This window comes from Microcaecilia unicolor, chromosome 14 (assembly GCF_901765095.1).
Source record: "Microcaecilia unicolor chromosome 14, aMicUni1.1, whole genome shotgun sequence".
NCBI classification, from domain to species: domain Eukaryota; kingdom Metazoa; phylum Chordata; class Amphibia; order Gymnophiona; family Siphonopidae; genus Microcaecilia; species Microcaecilia unicolor.
Genome location: NC_044044.1, coordinates 49,807,737 through 49,832,500, shown reverse-complemented (window position 1 = coordinate 49,832,500; position 24,764 = coordinate 49,807,737). Strand labels below are relative to the sequence as shown.

General features: G+C 45.7%; 1 protein-coding gene across 1 annotated transcript in view; it reads right to left on the bottom strand.

Annotated features, from left to right (window-relative positions):
- The window catches only part of IGSF8 (immunoglobulin superfamily member 8), a 40,048-nt gene that overhangs the window by 2,577 nt on the left and 12,707 nt on the right, over positions 1-24,764 (bottom strand). Inside the window, exons 3-6 of the mRNA XM_030187106.1 lie at positions 16,733-17,203; positions 9,257-9,679; positions 5,410-5,817; positions 2,372-2,513 (exon numbers count right to left, since the gene is read on the bottom strand). Coding sequence (XP_030042966.1) covers positions 2,392-2,513; positions 5,410-5,817; positions 9,257-9,679; positions 16,733-17,203 — 1,424 coding nt within the window. The 3' untranslated portion in view covers positions 2,372-2,391. The remainder of the gene's footprint in view (positions 1-2,371; positions 2,514-5,409; positions 5,818-9,256; positions 9,680-16,732; positions 17,204-24,764) is intronic.

Genomic DNA, 24,764 nt, shown 5'->3' with positions numbered 1-24,764 from the left:
TTCAAAGTTACTTATTTTCTTTAAGCTATCAAACTGCTGGGTCAGCTCAGTGTAGAAGAATGTGAATTTGATTTCCTGCTCAGCCTTCCACTCCCTAGCTAGCCAAGGATGTTGTGGAAGCAGCACTTATCGTCCCTGGGAAGGGCATATCATGGGCACTGTACAATGGCAAAAGCCAGATAAGGCCCATGATTACAGGGTTTAGGAAGGCCCTTAGATGCATGGCCTCCTGCTGAGGACTATTACTACAATAAATAGAACAAAGTTAGTTGGTAAGGGATACAAAATATAGTATATAGTAATTGCAAATGACGGCTTATGGTGCCAGATCTCATCCTTGACTATGACTGACCTGTAAGGACAAAAGAGGAGGAGGAAGATGGCATTCCCTCTCCCACCCCATGCTCACCACTTAAAGAAATCAAAACTGCCTATTTATTGGATCTGTCTTCTTTCTCCTGTTACTTGACCGCTAGGTTATCTTTTTTTGTTCGTTCTGCATCACAATATTCACCATATTTTTCAGAATAAAAAGCGTATTTTATTATGATCATGCCATTTGGTTTTAAGAGTGTTTGCTCCTCTGATGCCATCCTCCAGTTTTCATAAGAACATTTTATCCAAAGAAGATTACAGTAAAGTTATAATTATTTTATATTCAAAACTGTTTGAGAATCAACAACAGTACATGACCAAATAATAAATTAACAAAAAAATGCAGAGAGCTTAGTTTCTTATACCCTTCCACCACCAGTAAAAACAAATAGAACCGTTCCCCCAACTGAACCCCTCTTCCTCCCATACCTGAAGATTAAAACGTTCCAAATAAGTGGAAACTACAGAGCAACACAAAAGTCTCCTAATAGCTACCAGGAGGGTATAAGTGATTCGGTATCAAACTCCTCGCTACCTGTGATAGAGATTGTAAATATGGATCCCAAACAGAAAGGTAATTCATTTCTCTTTTTGTTCTCTCACCTCCCACAATGCCAGACTACGGATACTGGAATGCCATGTTCAAAAAGATGGAGGCTCTGGATTCACCCAAGAACACAAGATGCATTTTTCCCCTCTATTAAAAACTTTCTAAGCAGTGCCTTCTATGTCTTGCCCAATGTACTGAACACCTCCCCCCCTTTCCGATAAATCAAATAAAACCAAGTCCACTAGTTACAATTATTTTAATGTTACATATATGCTTACAGTTGTCTTTGAGGCAGAATATTTGGCACCATATCCTTGCCAAGTGGACTGCAAGAATGTGTTCCAACAGGAGATGGACAAAGGAACAGTGCATATGGCTGGCTATAGTTAGAAACAGAAGAAAAATGATTTGCCCAAAGCTGGAGGGGGAAAAAACAAGTCACACCCTTCCATGATGCTTCACCCTAACCTGCATCTTCTTCTGCCAGTTGTGTAACAGCCAAAGCATCATGCTTACATTATTAAAACATTTACAAGGCCAGGACCGCAACTCTGAGAAAGCTGCACAATGCCACACAGAAAATCCCCAGTTCAATCTCACAGTTGAGTCTTTCACTCTCTCGGTTAGTCGAGTGTGCTGTGGAGACAGCATTCACAGCCTTGGGGAAGAGAAATAGTTGCAATCACTGCTTAAGGGCAACAGTGAGTGGCTGGATTCAGAGCACATTATTACAGGGGTCTGGAAGGAAATCTTAGCTTGATACCTGCGCCAAGATAATGACTACAAGGACAGATTAGGTCCAGATAGCTGGAATATGAAGCATGGTGAAAATACCCAAGTATTTATACTTTTAGTAGACAGTCAGGCAAGCCTAAATTTTGATTGTTTGTTATGCTGTTTTGTTTATATATTATTTTATTGCTGTTTTGATGTACTCCACTTAGGTCAACTAGAAGTTGTATTGCTGGATAATAAATTAATTAATGAATAAATGAAGTAAAGGCTTACGGTGCCAGATTCCAGCCTTTGGTTCTCATTGAGCTGAAAGTATAAGGGAGAAGGAGGAAACCATAGGGTCACAATACAAACAAATAAGCAAAAACCCAAAACACAGTGAAACAAAAACAAAACAAAATAAAAACCCTAAAACAAAACAAAGTATGAAGCAAAACAAGCTGCTGGTACAATAATAAAATGAAGGACTGAAGGACCTGGATTACGTTTACTGTATATTTATATCAGATGAAGACAATAGATAACCTACCATAATGCTTGGAGTCTTATCTGTACATAATAGTCCTTCATTTGAGAAATCAGCTAATTAACTTGAGTCACCTGTGGATCCAGCTCAATGGATAAAAACAGACCTGACTGCAGTTTGAATTAAGTACAATGACAGGTGTGTTCCCCTACCACAAGGAAAGAAAGGCAGGAGTTTCCACATACCTCTCTCCTTCTGTTCTGTTTCACCTCTTTCGATATCGCAGCCTTCTCATGAAGCAACATGTCACTGTGGCAACAATGGTAATCCCGACAAAAAGGGCGCTGGCTATTCCGACAATGAGAGGGATTAACAAGAGATCCATAGCTACCAGAAAACAAGAAAATCATGTCAAGAATACCACAACAGACCTATACTGGCCATCTAACAACCCTTTCCTGGCTGCTAATACTGTTAAGTTAATTGATTTAGATAATTCTACTTCAATTGATCTATAAAAAGTTGAAAAAAGGAATCTATGTAGGGCAACAGGTAAAATGAGGAATAGTAAGCCCAAAATGAAAAAGGAATGCTGATAGCAGGACTTACATAAAACACCAGTTAAATAAGACAGCATCTGTCTGGCTTTCTATTTGATTGTCATACACAGTACAGGAAAACAGTGCTGGACATCTGCAATTCCTCAGTAACATGGGAGGCGGGGATGGTGCTGGGCAGACTTATACGGTCTGTGCCAGAGCCAGTGGTGGGAGGCGGGGCTGGTGGTTGGGAGGCGGGGATAGTGCTGGGCAGACTTATAAGGTCTGTGCCAGAGCTGGTGGTGGGAGGCGGGGCAGACTTATACGGTCTGTGCCCTGACGAGGACAGGTACAAATCAAGGTAGGGTATACACAAAAAGTAGCACATATGAGTTTATCTTGTTGGGCAGACTGGATGGACCATGCAGGTCTTTTTCTGCCGTCTTCTACTATGTTACTAAGTACTTTATCATGTGTTCATAGAACTGATGAGACATCATAATTTAATGTTCAGCACTGGCTACTGATAGCTGCCATCCTGCTCGCAAGAGCTGAATATGATGGGGGTTATATTTAGCCAGTGGCAGTCAGTATTTCTTTAAATTAGATGATCTTAACCACTGGTGCCCGCACCCCCAAGGAGTGCGAGAAAGAGGTCAAATAGGGTGTGGAGAAGGGTCTTGAAATCTGAGGCAATTTATTGAAACTTTCTAGACAGAGTGAAAGCAGTTATTAGGACAGTTATTGGTAGTTTAAGAGTGTACTACTGTAATTTTAGAGACATGTACTTTTGTAACGATGTGTCTTTGATCCCTTGTAACGTTACAACTGATTCAGGAGAGCAGTTGTCATTTGAAAGATTCTATAAGGTATTTACTCAAATAAATTGCTTGAATAAAAAAATATTTTTTTAATTGCGACAATTAAGAACAATTAGATCGATCTCTTTTACAGAACACTTTCATATGCTGGTGCAGGCTATTGTTTTGTCTCAATTGGACTATTGTAAGTGTCCTGTATGTCAGATTAAATTTAAGCTGCTGCAAAATACTGCAGCTAAAATGATCTATGGTTGTTCCTGATATGATCATGTGACTCCTTTACTCAAAAGCCTGCACTGAATACCAGTTTCTGCGTAAAATCTTACAGGGGAATTGCTCTTCTCTTCTTCCACAGTTAATAGCTTATCCAGGCTTTCGGAAGAATTCTTGCTTCTATTCTGCTCTTTACTGGGGTTTCTGTCTGTTCTTGATGGCTCTTTTATTTATCAAGCTAGCAAATTGTGGAATTCTGTAACTAAACAAATTCAAATGTTTTTTGGATATTTACAATTTTGTAAAGGATTGAAGGTTTATCTTTTTAGTAAATATTTGGATAAATAATATAGTAGTGCTGTCAGTATCTTTAATTGTGTGTTTTAAACTTAGATTCTTTACTGATTGTGGCAAGATATAAATACCCAGAACAAAATAGAACGTTAGCCATTTGCACTGTTAAAAGCTAACAGTTAGCAACATATATAGATGTCAGTATTCACTAGTGGACACAGGGGTGTGAGGGTTTGATTGTTCAGTTAAAGGTTAAGAAGCCCAGCTTTAAACGTACTCAGCGGCCTGCTAGATTTATCCAGGCACTGCCCAGGCTGTCCTATTAACCAGGTAGTACCGCTTAATAATCGGCAGTGCCGGGGAAAATCCTGGCTCCATCCCTGGACCACACTAGCCAGATAGTACCACAGTGTCTGCCCTAATATTCAGTGGCACTATCCAGGTATGAGCTGCTGAATATCTGGCTTTGACCTGGTCGGTGCAATTTAATTGGGCAGAAGCTGGTCCTACCTGGTTAAATCACTTTGAATATTGACCCTTGTGCATATATTGATGCATCGTTTACCGATAACAAGAGCGCAGGATTGCGAGTGCAATATTTATTGTTGATATTTTGACAAAGTACTGAATGATTTTAAGCAAACGCATGTATTAGGGAATTGTAAGTGGCACAAACAGACGTGAAAGACAGAGTACATATGCCAAAGAAATATCTAGCATTACAAAGTGGGCATCAACACTGAGACACCATTTTATAGAGGATGGCTGCGTCTCCAGTCCTAGTTAGCACCTAAGCAACGTTTGATACTCCTGATGCACAAACATGATATATAAGATACATTCTGTCATCAACCTTCTGCCTTATTACACAAACGGGAGTGGCCTAGTGGTTAGGGTGGTGGACTTTGGTCCTGGGGAACTGAGTTCCATTCCCACTTCAGGCACAGGCAGCTCCTTGTGACTCTGGGCAAGTCACTTAACCCTCCATTGCCTGCCGCATTGAGTCTGCCATGAGTGGGAAAGCGCGGGGTACAAATGTAACAAAAAATAAAAAACCTTCAACAAAAGAAATGTTCTGTCATCATTACCAGGCAGTTTTTACCCGAACCTTCACCAATTACTTTGGGAGAGCATGTACTCATATGTCACAGTGGAGTCTATTACTGCTTCAGGACAATTAAGAAAGCAAAAGGAGAACCGAAAAGTAGAGAATGGCACGGGAACAAAGTTTGTCCCTGTCCCCGCCCCCGTGGGTTCTGTCTCCTCAGATTCCTTTTTTAACCTGTCTGAACTGAAAGTTCACATCGGCTAACACTCAATATCATAATAAAAGACAGCTCTACAAAATTACTTTGTTGGTTTTAGCAAGCTTCCATAGTATTCAAAAACAGAAGATGCATGCATCTTTTAACTCACCCCGTGCATAAGGATACACAGTGACAGACTCCGATTTTGCAGAGGCAGCGCTGTACCAGCTTTGGTCCGGAGACTGGATCCAAGCAGTGGCAGTGCAGTAGTATTGCCCTTCATCTGCCTGCTGCAACTGATGCATCCGCAGCTTGTAGCACAGAGGTCCCAGCTTGTCGATGCTCACTTCTCCTCCAGACGCCCGCTCGGATGGCTCCATCATTCCTTCTCGGTTCACTGATGCTATCAGGTGGCTTTTGGGTTCCTGCTGCTTGTCCATGCCCAGCTCTGCCCACCAGCTAACTGCCACGTGTGCAGTCTGTTTTGCTTCCAAGGTAATATTGCACAGTAGCCCAGCTGTTTCTCCACGGTAAACAGAAGATGAAACCATCCAGGAATAGGCCTGAAGTACCACAGCTACAGATCAGAAAGAAACATAGCCCTCATTTTATTCTGCATTCCTATTATCAATGTCTGGGGTTTTTCTTATGTCACTTCATTTATTTTCAGTCAACTCTAGGGGCCCATTTACTAAGCCTCGCTATAGGCGCGCTAGTGTTTTTAGCGTGAGCTAATGCTAGAGACACCCATGGGTGTCTTTAGCATTAGCGTGCGCTAAAAACACTAGTGTACCTTAGTAAACAGGGTCCCTATGTACATGATATTTACTTAAATCTACTTAAAATGGTGTCTACCACCTAAACGCACCCAAAAGAATTGGTAGGTAATGAGAAAGTGCAGGGGTAGAGAATGCCATCTGTACGTTACAAATGCTGTCCAGATTTATCATAGACTGCTATGTGAGTATACAGGCCATAAACATACATTTGTGTATATGAATCCTGTCCACTTATGTAACACTAGTGTGTATTCCTATTAGAGACACCTTCCCTTTGAGAGGAAATATTAAACTTTTTTTTTACTGATTTATTAGATGATCACAATTCTGGAGAAGCCTTGAGTAAACATAAAACTTGTCTTCCAGGGAATTTTTCTCTACTCAAAAAAATATAGTTCTGTAACTTTCAGAGGAGAGAGGCTATAATTCAACATGAAAGGGCTGGAACTCTATTTACCTTCTTTTTCATTCTTAATTCACCTGGAGGTGTATTTCAAAACCACTTAGACTTACAAAGTTCCATAGTAACCTATGGAACTTTGTAAGTCTAAGTGCTTTGAAAAATGAGCCCCCTGGTCATATATCTGCTAGTCATAGAGGCAAACTGTCTTACTATAAATACAGAGTCAAATTCAAGATTCCCCCCACACACACTTGTGTTTAGCAGAGGTAATGGTCCCTTACAGATATGCAATTTGAAATTTCAAATCACCTAATCCTGGGCTGTGCCCCTGCTAAATGAAGTTACTTGTCTAATACAGTGAATGCAACAGCACTACTTATATGTGGTCTTTAGCTTATGGCTTTGTAGAAAGAATGCTTCTTGTGCTATATTTCAGAAGCAGTTCAAAGTGAGCTACATTCAGGTAGTGTCGGTAGCTTCCTGTCCCTGGAGGGCTTGCAATCTAAAGCGTTAAATCGCTGGTGCCTGCCTATCCGCTGACAGGCAGTGGCACCTAACCAAACAGTGCAACTGCCCCTACACTGCCCAGTTAGTGCAGGGGGGTCTGTGGGTGGAGCTTGGGCACAGCCAGTACTTAACCAGATAGTGGTAATATTCAGTCTGTTAAACAGCAAAGTGGAATAAAGTTAGGATGGCAGCAAGCTAATTAACTGTCTGTGACTGAATATCGGCCAGTGTCTACTTAACGTCCAGGTGACCACACATACCCAGATATTCATGGGGATAATTAGTCCTTGGCTTTTGTCTGAGACAGATGGGTTTTAGGTCATGACTTATGGTCTGAATTTGGCTGCTGTGTATTTTGCATAAGATGTGTGGTGTTAAGTTCTCATAATAATCATTAGGATATCATATGCCATTATCGAGGTTTTGGTGATAATCTATTTTCATAGCAAGTTATTTTGTATTTTGCTTGGCATTTTGCTCCAGAACTATTTATATATATATATATTTCTTTACTTAATAAATAATATATTCCATTTGTGGCATTGTTCCTTTTTCCAACACAGCTAGCTTGCCATTGGGCCAAAGAGGTACACTTCCCCTAGACACGGGTCCAGAATAAATGCTATTTAGTAGTGTTCTGTCAGCTAAGTATCTCTGGATATATATTAGGAGTTGTCCTCCTGTATATAGCATACCTACAGGTCTGGGGTCACATGGCCATGGCTCTTATTGGATCTCAGACTCAGAACTTCTCAGTCTCCACCTGCTGGAAGCAGTGCACAACCCATCAGTCCAATCCTGGGCTGGTCCGGAGGGACGCTAAGGAAATTGAGGTTGAAGGGCGGTAGACTTAGGAGTAATATCAGGAAATACCTTTTTATGGCGGGGGTAGTGGATGCCTAAAATATCCTCCTGATGGAAGTGGTAGAGATAAAAACAATGATGGCATTCAAAAATGTGTGTGATAAACACACATTTTTGAATCCCTATTTGGAAAGAGGATGAAATCAACAAAAAACTTAAATGACCTCATGACTGAAGTGCTATGACGGGTAGGACTGGTGAATAGAAGGTTAATCCAAAAGTTGGGAAGTAAGACCAGTGCTGGGCAGGCGTCTACGCTCTATTCAAAAAATGGCAAAAACAGGTCAGGATCAAGTATGTGTATTTTATATCACACTAGTAAAAGAAGCCCGTTTCAGAGCAAATGAAATGGGCGCTAGCAAGGTTTTCGTCGCCAACACCCCCCTCCCTCCCTGGCCAACCCCTTCGTTGTTCTGGCATTGCTCCGCCCCCAACATCATGAGGTCTGACGCGAGGGCGGGGCCCGGAGCGATTTCCCACCCCCCGCCTCCCTCCCTGCCAACCCCTTCGTTGTTCTGCCATTGCTCCGCCCTCAAGGGCGGGGCCCGGAGCAATTTTCCACCCCTCCGCCTCCCTACCTGCCAACCCCTTCGTTGTTCTGCCATTGCTCCACCCTCGAGGGCGGGGCCCGGAGCGATTTCTCACCCCCACCTCCCTCCCTGCCAACCCCTTCATTGTTCTGCCATTGTTCCGCCCTCGAGGGCGGGGCCCGGAGCGATTTTGGTGGCTTCACCACCACGAACCTTCGAACCTTTTTGAAGGAAGTCAGAGCTTGGCTTCACTGACGTCAGTGTCCTCAGAACGTTGAGGGTGAGTTTTATTATAGTAGATTTATATCATACGCTATGAGTATAGATGTTGTGTATCTCTGTGGGGGAGGGTAATTTCAACCTTAAGATCAAGATGTTATTTATTAGCAATATTGTTGGATTGTTGGTATAATCATTATCATCATGAATATGATAATGCTGAATACATAATTAAACTACTATTCAGACTACTGGCATGGTGGTATGATATCGTGGCATCATATAGAACTGCATACAGGCATGGTAACATATACATTTGTCTATATGTGATAGGCATGGTAAAAAATTGCCAGCTGCCCTGATTGTGATGCCAATGTTCGTTCGTAACTGGCACACAGTGATGGGAATGCCTCTGGTCACCCTGTTGGGCAGACTGGATGGACAATGTAGGTATTTATATGCGTTACTATGTGGAAGAACGCTAACCCAACACATCAATGAAGGAAAAGTAGTTTTCAGAAAGCCCATTAATGAAGCACTTTGAAAATTACTCTCTAATTACTTGTGAAGCACTGGAAGCCTGGTGTGGATGCTGGCAAAGTATGATCTTGTAACAGTGCCCGTAGGTATTTAGGAATGTAGGGAACCCTATGAAATAAATGGGCTCAGGTCGGTTGCCTCACACGGCAACATTTCATAAAATGAGAGACTTACCTTCAGATTTCATGAGCACTTTCAGCCCCTCTGAATTCTGTCTGGAAACAGGTTGTAGGATCAGGTTAGAGTGCAGAATGTAGGCTTTCACTATGCATCTGTACGTGCCCAAGTCTCCAGGCTGAGCAGCATGGATTCTTAAGCGGTAATATTCTGGCAAGGTTGACAGTTTCTCCAGGGAGATATGGCGCTTGCCATTTTCACTATTGTTATAGTCATTGCCTAAGATAACTGCTCCATTAACAGTCAGTGATGCCACTAGTTGTCCTTGAGGATGCTGGTCTGTGGCAACCTCCCAGCTCACAGAATAAACAACAGCTGGCAATGGGGAAATGATGCCAGTCACATTACAGAAAAGCTCCATGGTGTCACCCGAGTTTACGCGGATCTCTGCAGGACTTACTAACACTTTGAGCTGATCATCTGCAAGAATAAAAAAATAACATCAATTGCCACAGAGGGAAGGATTGTTACTGCTGTAATCGGTATCGGAAATTTAGGCTAGCCTGATACAAAGTATAACTACTTAGAACCAAAACAAGTGTGATCATCACCATGACTAAGAGTAGCTGTGTTCTATTCCACAACTAAAAAGAAATATCTGATTAGTAAGTAATGAAAGTAGTTTAGTCCAAAGCCAGCAGAGGGTAACAGAGAAACAAAACAACTGCTTATGTTCATAAATAAGCACATTAAATAACACTAGTACATTCACATGCTCTGGTCTGGCCGTCTCTGTTATTTTCCTGGCCAGGCGAGCCTAATGTTGTGTCACCTTGATCAGCTACAGTGACCTGAGGCTTTGGTAGGATTCTGCTGACATTTGTGCCTTAGTAAACCTTTCCCTAAGGACTCAGCCTGCTGTATACTGCTGCTTCTTTCAATAGGTAGCTAACTATTGGGTAAGTGCATTTTGCAAAATCAAACACACAGGGGAAATTTTATAAAGACAACCTATTTTTAGGCTCCAAAAAGCATGTAAATGCTGGTATTCTAGTCCTTTATATGTGTATGTGGATAAATATGTTCATAAAGGAGGAACTATGTCTTACACGATCATTTTCTTTTAGTCCGCAACACTATTCTGCATGAACGGTGTTATCACTTTCTACCAGCAGGTGGAGGTAGAGAAAAGACTGAACTCTACCAGTGACATCACCTGTAATATGCTGTGGTGCTCCCTGTAAGATTTCAGTATGCATCTGCCCAAGCAGCAGAAGGTCCCTTTCTGTAATGCACCCATGCCCCATCAACCACAGCAGCTGCACTGATAAGTAAGTGAGCATAACACCACAGAGTGGCACTCGCTACCCTGCATAAACCAGAATATAGCAGTATTACGGGAACAGCTGCAGAAGAAAGTGAGGGCAAAATGGCTGCTGTTCCCGCCAAAGCAGACCTGATGGGCCCTCTCCGGACTGTTTCCAAAGTCAGAAATGGTCCATTTCACTGTGGACAAATAGAACCGGTATCTGTGCTGAGCTGCCGGTTCTTACAGGTCAAATAGCATCTAACCGATGACATGTCAGACCATGTGGAAGACGCACTGGGATCTGCAGATAGATCGGGGCCTGCCTCAGCCCGAGGTCTCAGCAACTCCGCCATTTCCCCTGACTATCCTTGGTGCTAAAGCAGAGAAATCCGTTATATGTGAGTGAAAGTTATTTCCCTGAGCTACAGGGGGAGCTCGGAGATAGGTTTACAGTCAAACAGGATATATGGGCAGGAGGGGTGAGGGGATTGCGAGCTGCATCCCTCAGGCAAGATCCCATGGGGTGGGACTGTGGAGCTAAACTCTGTGCTCAATCAGGTTCGGTCCTAATACCGGAACTCTGGGAGCAGCCCTTAGGTTCTACCATGATGTGCGGCTGATCCAGCGGAGCGGGGAGCTAGGCCAGGGACAAAAGCACCAACCAGCACAACCACCTGCTAGAGGTAGAGAAAATACTGGAAACTTCCAGGGGCACCACAGCATACTACCGGTGATATCACTCATAGAGTTCATTCTTTTCTCTACCTGCACCTGCTGGTAGGAAGAGATAATACCATTCGTGCACAACAGTGGCGCTGACGCTAACAAATAACCATTTTCCAGCTATGCAGTGTTGTGTAAGTACATCTCTATATTCAATGGCACGTATTTTGCAGGTGGGCGTTCACATGGGTGGATATGAGGGGGGGGGGGGAGAGCCTTTTGAATTGGAATGTCCTTTGAAGGATGAAGAAAAGTGGTCTGCATTACTTCAGTGACTATTGATGTGGTGAAAAAAAAAACTTTTAATCAAGTTAAAAATACAGTAAAACGCCAGGATTATCCTCTGTAAGGGGTGGTCCAGATAATCATAAATCTGGATAATTGGAAAAAAAAACTTTGGAATATTAAAATTGCTCACCAGAAGGATATGGCACCTTCTGGAACTGGATAGAAAGAAGGCCCCGCAAAACTCTGTTGAGTAGCGCGAGCCTCATATTGATGCGAATGCACGTATATATAACCACAAATGGCACGCAGGCACACGTGATACAGTGGAGCTTCATCGAGGCTTCTTTCTATCCATCTCCGGACGGTTCCACATCCTTCAGGTGAGCGATTTTAATTTTTCAACTATCTGTGGGAAATGGAGACTGGGGGTGCTCCTGTTCCAGATAATTGGCATTCGCATAATCGGTGTTTTACTGTAGTTACTGTAAGTTAGATTTTTTTCACCCTGTTTTCTTAAAGAGTTTGAAAGATTTGGTTGCTCCAGTTTTTGTCCAAGTATTGAATAAGAGTATTGATGCTGGATGTAAGCCAGTTGAGTTGAAGAAAAGCAGTAGTTAGAGCACAACTCTGCCTCTTTGGGTAGCAGTCATTTATCGACCCCCTGATAAGTCCCTTTCTTCCTTTCTCCCACACTTTGATGCCCGGCATTCCTTCTTTCTTGAACTTTCATCTCCTTCCTGCATTCTTGGGGATTTTAACATTCATGCTAATGATCCCTCTCTTATGCTTCTCAGTTTCTTGTTTTAACATCCTCTTTGAATCTTCAACTGTGCTCCACTATCCCTACTCACCAGAATGGCCACTGTCTTGATCTTATCTTCTCCAACTGCTCACTCTTCAGTTTCTGCACCTCAGCTCTTCCCCTCTCTGACCATCATCTGATAACTTTCACACTTAAACACCCTCCACCCCCAGTCCTGTCCAATCTCAACCAAAACATTTAGGAATGTTCAGGCTATTGACCCTTCTACACTTTCCTCCAGTGTTTCAAATCTCTTCTCAACCACTATGTCATCCAAGTCTGTCAATGAGGCTGTCTTCTTCCTATAATACTACTCTCTCCTCTGCTTTGGATACTCTTGCTCCTCCCATTCCCCGTTCTGTAAGGTGTACCAAACCCCAGCCTTGGTTGACCTCTAGAATCCACTGCCTATGTTCCTGTGCCTGCTCTGCCGAACGCCTTTGGCTGAAATCCTGTGCCCATGCTGACTTCATACATTTCAAATTCTTGCTGACCAAAGCATCCACTTCAGGCATCCCAAAAGGGGCCAAGTGCTCCTCACTCAGAGGGTAAAGCTGCCCCATAGCCCTGGCCACTTTCAAAGGCCCATCGGGGTCAGACCATTTAGCAGAAATAAGCTCTTCGATGGAGTCATGCAAAGGAAAGGCTCGAGCAGCCTTCCTAGTACTTGCCATCCTCGGATTCCCATAGGAGGCATCGCTCTTGACAGGATCATCAATAGAGAGGGCCTGCAAGGCGTCCGAAATGAGCGCTGGCAGCTCATCGCGGTGGAAAATCTGAACCGCGTTGGAATCATCCAGATCCAGTGGCAAACCGGCACTTTCCTCTAGCTCATCCGACCACGAAGGCCTGCCAGAACCCTCAGAATCTCCACAGCCCGACCACGGGGGTGGGTGGGGGGGAGTGTGCCACTCTCCGATGGGGAATTTACCCGTCTATGTTTAGCATCCTTCCAACGCTCAGGGGAAGAAATAAGTTCTGTAACCAGCCCCGGGCCATCATCACCCAGGGGAACACCAGGTAGCAACGCAGTGTTAGACACCTGCGGCAGAGCTCTTTTCAGCATGAAGGCTTTATGCATTAACAGCACAAACTCAGGGGAGAAAAACTCACCCTGACCCTCCGTCTCCGAATTAGGAGTAACGGGAACAGGAGCTCCTCTGGTAGCCTCTGCACGAGGCGTCCTCCTGCACTCACACTCCTCCGCAACAGCGAGGGTCGAGACGTGGCGCTTCCAAAATGGCGCCCGCTGCCAGCTCCATCAAGCGGGAAGAATCATCGCTCGCCATGCTCGTACTAGCTCTAGCGTCTAAAGAGCACGTCTTACAGAGCCCCATTGCTGATCTCTGTTTACTATAACGGGAACAGCGTTTAACTGCCTCAGCAGCCATCGCCCGACCGGGCGGAATTAAATAAGAAAAATGGCGGCTTCCCGCCAACACTTACCCCGTTTGGAACGGCATCCGCAGGACCTCCCCGGAGGAGCTGGGCACCACTCAAAGACCGAGTCAACCGAGCTCCGGTCAAGCTCCACGCAGGAAATAGCCTCAGAATAATTACGCAGGATAAATGCGTACTCCTTTTTTTTTTTTTTTTTTTAACGCTGTGAGGAAAGTTAGAGGCAGGCAGCAACAGAGGTACTCCAGTAGGCAGGGGGCTGGGTAAGGTAGGGAAAGGGCGAACCTATATGCCTTCAAAGTGGGTGCTACCAGCCAAACACCCCAGCTGGCATAGCACAGGAGCCACCCCACGCAGAATTTTTTCCAGGAGCTGAACAAGCTACATCCACACCTGCTGGGAGATAGAGAAATACTGAAGGCAGATGGCGTTAGCCATCCATAGAGCACTATGGTTTTTCAGGGTTTTCTATCTCCACCTGCTGGTAGGTGGACATAACCCATCAGTTAATGGATTCATCTGCTGCTGATGACAAGGAATGGAAAAATGTAAGCCTGAACTATACTATGAAAAAGGTTCAGAATTAATGAAGTCTCGTAAATTTCCTAAAGATTTTAGTTTGAAAAATATTTTTTGACAAATATTTCTAAGATGTGTTTTCATGCAGAGAATAGTATCTAAAGTTGCCCCTAAATATTTCAACTCAATCACAATGGGAAAAACACAACCATGAAAAGTAGATGGGAAGACAATCATCCTTCCCAGATAAAAATAACATTTGTGTTTTAGTTGTTCTTAATCGAAACTTATTAGCTCTCAGCCATGATTTTTCTGTGTTCAAATATAATCCAAGCAAAGCTAAGGTATCAGAAACTTTATCTTTTGTTGGCAAAAAAAAAGTGTCTTTATTTATTTATTTGGATTTTGCTCACACCTTTTTCAGGAGGGCTCACATTCTAAGTTTGTACCTGAGGCAATGGAGGGTTAAGTGACTTGCCCAAGATCACAAGGAGCAGGAGTGGGATTTGAACCAGCCACCTCTGGATTGCAAGACTGGTGCTCTAACCACTAGGCCACTCCTCCACTCCTAATGTATATCATTAGCATATGGTTGATGCTGAACCCCCAAAGCTATTCATTCTATAATACACTATACTGCAAGTTCCATGTCACAGGTGGTACAGTGATAAAACATAATCCTTTGGATCAACTGAATTAATAAAATGCGACAACTGAACCGTAATTTCACAAGTCTGGCACTTACTGCAATAGTGGTGACCTTTGACAGATTTCTCAATATACTATCATTGCACAGGCAATACTGCAATACTGAGATGTACTTCTAAATTCTGCCCCCACTGACTGGGTTTTTCTCAGGAATGTTCCTTGCCGATGTTTAAGAGTAAGGAGAACGGCTTCGTTGTTCTCTGAGGCTTTTCCCTCTTGTATGATATTAATCCTGAGAACTTATTCTGGATTTGAACTTGGCAAATATTAAGCGGAGTATTTTTGTATTTGTATGAGGATTTTCCTACATTCCATTTTCCAGCGTTGTCTGCAATTTTATAAAGTCATTTTTGCATGCATGTAAATGGCCTCTTACCAAAGCACACACTTTGACATGATGGCATGTGTTTTGCTAAAGGCACAAACAGGGGCAGAGTTTGGGTGGAGCACACATGCACATGAGCAGATTATAAAATATGCTTATCTATGCATATGCTTAAAAATTACAAGTGCAGACATTTACACCTGTTCCAGAACATGAGTAAACACTGCGGCTGCACCCAATAACGTAGACAATTTCTGCCATTTACACTATTATTTTTAAAAGACAAGTAGGCACCTACTTTCCTTATAGAACTGCCCTAAAATAAACGTCTTAAGAGCACACTTATGCTAATGACCCTTATAAAAAGAACAGTAGAAAAGAAAAACAAAGAGGAAGAAATGATGAAATAGTTGAATAGAATTTTAAAAAGTTACAAATAAACGCAAATGTAAGTCATTGAGGAGTCCTTTTACTAAGGTGCGCTGAAAAATGGCTTGCTGTAGTATAGGCATGGGTTTTGGGCGCGCTCTGATCCATTTTCCAGCGCCTGTAAAAAAGGCCTTTTTAAAATTTTTGCGGAAAATGGACGTGCAGCAAAATCAAAATTGCCACACGTCCATTTTGGGTCTGTGACCTTACTGCCAGCCATTGACCTAGTGGTAAAGTCTCGCATGGTAACTGGGCGGTAATGACCTATATGCGTCAAATGCCACTTGGCGCGCATCCAATATGCATGTCCGAAAAATTATTTTTCGGATGCGCATATCAGATGAACGCCAAAAATGAGATTACCGCAAGAGCCACGCGGTAGCCGGGCGGTAACTCCATTTTGGCGCGCATTGGGCGTACGTAGATGCTTATGCGGCTTAGTAAAAGGGCTCCTTAAACAGTAATAAGTCTGCTCACTTGAATGCACTGAGAGACTTCTTGACATCAGCAGCAGCTTTGGTGCATATCTAGCTTAGTCTGAACATATTCCCCCCTTCCTAGACCAATACAACCAGACTTGTTAATGTTCCCAAAGCTAGGCATGAAGGGCTAGATTCTATATTTGGTGCCTGAAAAATCCACACGGAAACAATGCCCACTGAAGCGTATTCTATAAATGGCGTCTAGATTTAGACGTGGTATATAGAATATGCTTAGTTGATATCCCAGTGCATACAACTATGCGCCTCCATTTACACCAACAAAACTTGGCATAAATCCCGGCACGTAGATTTAGGGGCAGAGGGCCATTTTCTATAACAATGCAGGTAAATTTTGGAACGCCCACGAAATGCCTATTTCCTTGCCCCTTTATGTTACAGAATATACTTAGTGAGTTTTGCATGTAAATTCTAATTATTGCCAATTAGTGCTCATTACTGCTTGTTAAGTGCAGTTATCAATGCTAATTAGCTTTTAAAGCCAATTAAGCTATGCACGTTGTTATAGAATATGCCTGGATTTTGGCGCGGATCTCTAGGCACACTATATAGAATTCAGGGGAACTGACAACACTATGGTAAGTAGCTTTACCTATTGCTTGAATGTTAACTTGAGCCAACACAGAGCGCTTCTCAGTAATCTTTTGCCAACTTCCATCAGGGTCCTGGATCCATTCTGCAGCTGTGCAATGGTATGTGCCCCTATCTTCCGGATGTAGGCTGGTGATCACCATCTTGTACTTGTCATTGCCTGCTTTCTCTATGCGGAGCTCCCCACTCTCATAACGGTCAGCAAACAAACTGCTGGCTCCAACCTCTGTGGTAAAATCTCGTCGTACTGCAATAATTTCTTGTAGGGTCTGTCGCCCAACTGGTGTATCAGGTGCAGACACACCGAAAGAGACGGAGAGATGGGTATGTTGCTGGGACTGAGTCAACGCTGTGCAGCTGAGCTGCAGCTCTTTGCTCTCTGTCATGGTCAGATGCAGCGGAGAAACAGAAGCAAGTCGGCCTTTGAGAGGAGATGTTGAAGTTGCAGACACCTGCAGCAGGTCTGGAATAACTAAAATTATAGAAATGAAAACCTTAGATTCATAGGACTCTGCAGGATATTCAGAGCTACCAGACAGAAGGGAGGGGAAAAAAAGAGAATACTTCTTGTACAATATTCATTCAACACTTGGTATCAAATAATGAATATGTAATGTACTAAAGCCTCAGTGCACACTGTGCTGAATGTGGTACATCAAGTCAAAAACCAGAGGGAAATTGCAGTGCCACTGTGATAAGAAGAGCTGAAACCTCCGCAGAACTAAACATACCAAGTCAGTAAGAATAGCTATAGGGGGAACTACAAAACCTGGCCTTGTACAGTTGGGAGTTCACCTTCACTTGTACAAAATGGATGGTAAAAAAGGAAGGTAAAATTATGTATAATCATACCTGATAATTTTCTTTCCATTAATCATAGCTGATCAATCCATAGACTGGTGGGTTGTGTCCATCTACCAGCAGGTGGAGATAGAGAGCAAACTTTTGCCTCCCTATATGTGGTCATGTGCTGCCGGAAACTCCTCAGTATGTCGATATCAAAGCTCCATCCGCAGGACTCAGCACTTAGAGAATTACACCCACAAAGGGACACTCTGCCCAGCTCACCACCGCCGAAACGGGGGAGGGGAATTAACCCAGCTCATCCCCACACAAGTGGGGGAGGGGAATCCGTCCAGCTCATCCCCGCGGAGCGGGGGAGGGACACCACACCCGCCGATGCGGGGGGATCTGGCTTATCCTGCAACCGCAACCGCGGGAGGAGCTGACTGACCCTAACACCGCCGAAGCGGGAGGGGTACAAAGCTGCCCTACAGCCGCACGAAGCGGGAGGGAGTGCCGGCAGAATTTATGTCTCAATCCAGCCCCGTAAAACGGAGGGGAGAGGAATGCAGCAGCTCACTGTAACACAAACTCGTCTTAACTCTTGAAGAATCCAAGTGAAAAAACTTGAACACGAAGTCTTTCTGAAGTAACTGAAGACTAAACTTGAACCTGAAATGCAACCAGAATAAAAACAGTACAGATATCTGGGAGGGGCTATGGATTGATCAGCTATGATTAATGGAAAGAAAATTATCAGGTATGATTATACATAATTTTACCTTCCATATCATCAAGCTGATCAATCCATAGACTGGTGGGATGTACCGAAGCAGTACTCACCCAGGGCGGGACATAGAAATCCCTGACCTCAACACTGAAGCTCCAAACCGGGCCTCCGCCCGTGCAGCCACAGTCAAACGGTAATGCTTGGAGAATGTATGAGCCGAAGCCCAAGTTGCCGCCTTGCATATCTCTTCCAAGGAGACGGATCCGGCCTCTGCCATCGAGGTCGCCTGAGCTCTCGTGGAGTGAGCCTTCAGCTGGATAGGCGGCACCTTCCCTGCGGCCACATAAGCCGCTGCAATGGCTTCCTTGACCCATCTTGCCACTGTAGGCTTAGCAGCCTGCAGACCCTTACGAGGACCTGCAAACAGGACAAACAGATGATCCGATTTCCGGAAATCATTGGTCACTTCCAAGTATCTGATGATGACTCGTCTCACATCCAGATATTTAAGAGCAGAGTACTCCTCTGGGTAGTCCTCCCTGCGAAAGGAAGGGAGACATAGCTGCTGATTCACATGGAAGCGAGAAACAATCTTGGGCAGGAAGGAAGGCACTGTGCGAATAGTCACTCCTGCCTCAGTGAACTGTAGAAAAGGCTCTCGACATGAGAGCGCCTGGAGCTCGGAAACTCTTCTGGCTGAAGTGATAGCCACCAAAAAGACTGCTTTCAACGTCAGGTCTTTCAGAGATGCCCTTGACAAGGGTTCAAACGGCGGCTTCTGCAATGCTCTTAGCACCAGGTTGAGATTCCACGCAGGCACCACTGAGTGCAGAGGAGGGCGCAGGTGATTAACCCCCTTGAGAAAGCGCACCACATCTGGCTGCGAAGCCAGGGAAGCACCCTTCAGGCGGCCCCTGAAGCAAGCCAGAGCCGCTACCTGGACCTTAAGGGAACTGAGCGACAGGCCTTTGTCCAGACCTTCTTGCAGGAACGCCAACACTGAAGAAATTGGAGCAGTGAAAGGAGAAAGAGAGCCTGCTTCACACCACGCTGCAAAGATACGCCAAACCCTGGCGTAAGCAGTAGAAGTAGAGCGTTTCCTCGCTCTCAGCATAGTGGCGATGACCTTGTCTGAGAAGCCCTTCTTCCTCAGACGCTGCCGCTCAATAGCCAGGCCGTAAGACCAAAGGGGGAGGGATCCTCCATCACCACGGGACCCTGATGTAACAGGCCCTGCTCCACTGGCAGCCGCAGAGGATCGTCGACTGAGAGCCTGATCAAGTCCGCATACCAGGGACGCCTGGGCCAATCCGGACCCACCAGGATTATCCTGCCGGGATGCTTTGCCACCCGGTCTAGTACCCTGCCCAACATGGGCCAGGGCGGGAACACATAGAGAAGCTCTTGTGTCGGCCATTGTTGGAGAAGAGCATCTACTCCCAGGGATCGAGGGTCCCGTCCTCTGCTGAAGAAGCGCGGCACTTGGCAATTGGCCGATGACGCCATAAGATCTAGGCTCGGCTGGCCCCAGCGCTTTGTGATGTCCAAGAACGCCTGAGCAGATAGCTGCCACTCTCCGGACTCCAAGGTATGGCGACTGAGAAAGTCCGCCTTGACATTCATGACTCCGGCAATGTGGGCCGCTGACAGCTGTTCCAGGTTCGCTTCCGCCCACTGGCATAGACTCATAGCTTCCTTGGCTAGAGGTGCGCTCTTGGTACCTCCCTGGCGGTTGACATAGGCCACAGCCGTGGCATTGTCCGACAGGACCCGTACAGGCTTCAACACCAGTACCGGGATGAACTCCAAAAGCGCCAACCGAATGGCTCTGAGTTCCAGGAGGTTGATAGACCACTTTGCCTCTGCAGGAGACCAGAGCCCCTGCGCTGTCCTTCCCAAGCAGTGGGCTCCCCAGCCCGATAACGAGGCGTCCGTCGTGACGACAATCCACTCTGGGGACACCAGAGGCATTCCCGCAGACAACTTGCCTGTCTGCATCCACCAGCTCAGCGCCTTGCGCACTGCTGGATCCAAGGGAAGACGCACCGCATAATCCTCCGACATCGGAGTCCAGCGCTGCAGCAGAGAGTGTTGTAGTGGTCTCATATGAGCCCTGGCCCAGGGCACTACTTCCATCGTGGCCGTCATAGAGCCCAACAGCTGCACATAGTCCCAAGCCCGAAGAGGAGAGGCTACTAGGAACTGGTCCACCTGAGCCTGAAGCTTGACAATCCGATTGTCTGGCAGGAACACTCTGCCCACTTGGGTGTCGAATCGAACTCCCAGATACTCCAGGGACTGAGTCGGGCGCAGCTGGCTCTTCTCCCAGTTGATGATCCATCCCAGGGAGCTCAAAAGAGCAACTACCCGGTCCACAGCTTTGCCGCACTCTGCATAAGAGGGGGCTCGGATCAACCAGTCGTCCAGATAAGGATGGACTTGTACTCCTTCCTTTCGCAGGAAGGCCGCTATGACCACCATTACCTTGGAAAAGGTCCGCGGAGCAGTAGCCAACCCGAACGGGAGGGCTCTGAACTGGAAGTGTCGGCCCAGGACTGCAAAACGCAGAAAGCGTTGATGAGGAGGCCAGATAGGAATATGCAGGTACGCTTCCTTGATGTCCAAGGATGCCAGGTACTCCCCTGCCTTCACTGCCGCTATAACAGAGCGGAGAGTCTCCATGCGAAAGTGCCGCACTTTCAAGGCCCGATTGACCCCTTTGAGGTCGAGGATAGGCCGGACAGAACCTCCTTTCTTTGGTACCACAAAGTAAATGGAGTAACGCCCCTTGCCAAGCTGACTTTCTGGCACCGGAACGACCGCACCCAGGCGGATCAGATTGTCCAAAGTCTGCTGCACTGCCACAGCTTTGACCGGAGACTTGCAGGGAGAGAGTACAAACCCGTCTCTTAAGGGTCGGCAGAACTCTAGCTTGTAGCCGTCTCTGATGACTTCCAGCACCCACGCGTCTGAAGTTATTGTGGTCCACTCGCCCAGAAACGAGGACAGCCGTCCTCCAATCTGCACTGGGGCGTGGACCAATACCCCGTCATTGGGTACGAGACCCTGGGGGAGGACCGGAGGGAGCACCTCCGGGACGGCGGTCTCTGCGAAAGGAATGCTGCTTGGGGGAGAAATTCCTCTTAAAGGAAGAGGGGGCAGAAGCACCCGACCTGCCCGGGCGGTACCGACGGGCTTCCTGAAACCGTCCTCTGGAGGTACCAGGACGAGCACTAGCCCGAGCCCTGACCTCCGGTAACTTCTTGCCCTTAGACGTGCCGAGATCGGTCACGATTTTGTCCAGCTCGACCCCAAAGAGCAGCTTGCCTTTAAAAGGCAATCTAGCCAGGCGGGATTTTGAGGCGTGGTCAGCAGACCAATGTTTCAGCCAAAGCCACCGCCGCGCAGAGACAGTCTGAGCCATGCCTTTAGCTGAGGCTCTCAAGACATCATACAGCAAGTCTGCCAAATAGGCTAAGCCCGATTCCAGGGCTGGCCAATCATCCCTCAAGGAATGATCCGAGGGGGAAGCCCGCTGCACCATAGTCAGGCACGCCCTGGCCACATAGGAGCCGCAAACTGAGGCCTGCAAACTTAAAGCAGCCGCCTCAAAGGACGACCTTAAGGCCGCCTCCAATCTCCTGTCTTGGGCGTCCTTTAGGGCCGTGCCACCTTCCACCGGCAATGCCGTTTTCTTAGTCACCGCAGTGATTAAAGAATCCACGGTAGGCCACAGATAGGCCTCACGTTCACTCACAGCCAAAGGATAGAGGCGGGACATAGCACTAGCCACTTTAAGGCTCGCTTCTGGGACATCCCATTGAGCCGAAATTAAGGTGTGCATGGCATCATGCACGTGGAAGGTTCTAGGCGGGCGCTTCGTCCCCAGCATAATGGCAGAGCCAACAGGGGCTGAGGGAGAGACGTCCTCCGGAGAGGATATCTTCAAAGTGTCCATGGCCTGTAACAACAGGTTGGGCAAATCCTCTGGGCGAAAAAGCCGCGCTGCAGAGGGGTCATCCGCTCCATCCGAGCGGGGATCCGTCTCCTCCAAGGAATCCGCAAAGGACCGTTGGGAGACCTCAGACACGCTGCCCTCATCTACATCGGAGGAGACAAATTCCTCCAAGGCCTGGGAATCAACCCGAGGGCGTTTACCTCTGGGAACCTCAACCTCTTTACCAGAGGAGGGAGCGGGGGCAGTGTTGTGCATGAGGAAGGCCCGATGCAGCAGCAAAACAAACTCGGGGGAGAAACCCCCCAGACTGTGCACTTCCGCAGCCTGGGCAACAGCCCTAGGCGCTCGCAACAGCGGGGGAGAGACATGCTGCGCATCCAAAATGGCGTCCGGCGCGAAACTCCGCGAAGGAGCCGCGCGGGAAGAACGGCTCTTAACTTTAGCCGCTTCTGTGCCGTCGCCCAAATTAAGGGCGTTCATGGCATTAATGTCTCCAACCTCAAGGGCGGCCCAAGAAGAAGCCGTCCGAGCCGCGTGGCCGGCCAAGATGGCGGAGGCGAGGAGCGGGGGATGGGCGTTTATGGCGGGAAAAACCGCCACGCCGGAGGAAGGACCGGGACATGCATCGGTCGCGAAACTGTCACCCACCAAGGGCGAATCAGGCTTGAAGACCCCCGCATCCCCTCTAGAAGCGCTCGAGCGACCCGGGGAGCGACCCTTTGCGCCCTCGCCCTCCGACGCCATGTGCCACGAGGAGAAGAATCGGGGAACCCCCGCCCGCTATAAAAAGGTAAAATTACCTGCTGTCCGCTCCGAGTTGTAACGACCTGGTGTCTCAGTGAGTAGCTGCAATAGACGCTTAAATAAACGTCGAAATAAACGCCTTTAAGGCCGTTCAAAATTTTTTTTTTTTTTTTTTTTTTTAACGGAGCCAGCGGGAGGGGGGAGAAAAGGAGGGACCTGGCACCACCAGGTTTGCACTTGCTCAAAAGAGCCCTCAACCCCAGGCACTCAACAAAACCTAAAAATTAGGCTTGGAGGCCTAGCCAGAGCTGCTGCTGTGTGTGACCACCACCTGCTGAGATAGAGAACATACTGAGGAGTTTCCGGCAGCACATGACCACATATAGGGAGGCAAAAGTTTGCTCTCTATCTCCACCTGCTGGTAGATGGACACAACCCACCAGTCTATGGATTGATCAGCTTGATGATATGGAACACATTTATCCCACCAGCTTTCTTTGTGCTGCATTTTTCAATAGTGTGTGAGCAAAAGTGTGTAACTCATGATCCACAATATCTCCCAGATTATCCTCCTGATTTGATTGGCAAGCAGCCCATTCTGAATATAAATGTGCCTTTCTATTTATTGTTCACCACAAAATCACATTGTTGTGTTTAATCAACCACAAAAAGTCCTCTGCTCAGTTTTCAAGAATATATCTAAACCATTTTACTGCTAGCAAGCTGTGATAGGGAACAGATGTAATTTTATTTTCCTCGGCTAAGCTATTTCTGCATTTGTTAAAATAAATACATGAATAAATCAGTTAGTCTGTCTTCTGACTTCCAAGAGCAGCTGCAATAACTGACCCCCCAAATCAGGAGAGAACATATTGGAAGGGTGGTAGATATCCAGATGAGACATCTAGCAGAGTCCCAAATTTTTCCCTGTTAAACTGCTTAGTTACCAAGATAAAATTGTTTGGAAAAACTGTCACCCCCACCCATATAATGAAGGTAGAAGCAGCTTCATTCATACTAAAGATACCCTATCCACCGTGGACTTCTATTTTCTGCCAACAAAACAATGAAGATTAATGACCTCACCTGTTATCCATTAGAAGGAAGAAAAAAAAAAAAAAGGAGACAAAAATCTATGCAAGAAAACTCCAGAAAGGAAACTGGCAACAAATATTCCCTCAGCTAGCAAAATGCAAAGCAGCTAGAATTAAATACTTGGAACTTGCAGAAGGATGCCCTTCTCTGCCTTAGGCAAGTTTTGTTAAACAAGTTAGTTCAGTCTGGAACAAAAACTTAACAGTAGCTAGAGGGAGAACAATAAAGTTAAATATGTATATTTTGATACTGTTTCACGGTACTTATTAGGTTTCACTTTACTGTTTTCAAGTTTAACTCATTTATTGTATTTATGTTTATTCTTGGTTATTTTATGTTGTTAACAAAATTGTAAGTTTTATGTTAAACTGTACCTGCTGTACACTGCCTTGGGTGAATCTCTTCATAAAGGCGGTTAATAAATCCCATTAAATAAATGAAGTGCCTTTCCTGTTTTTGAAAATAGAGTTTAGTAGCAGAAGGCTTCTTAATTTCTGCACGGCCGAACTGCAGAACTTAACTTGCGACTATTGCCTGTGATCCAAAATATAACTGAAACTTTATTGTGTATAATTCAATCACATTCTGAAGATCAATGGGTTTAAGAATTTACATCAACTTCCCCACATCATTCTGCCTCTATCAGAGTTTCTTGCTTCCCATATTGTTTGAATTGAAGGTTCCGCAATTTGTGAACCACAATGGTTCACCACACTACAACAT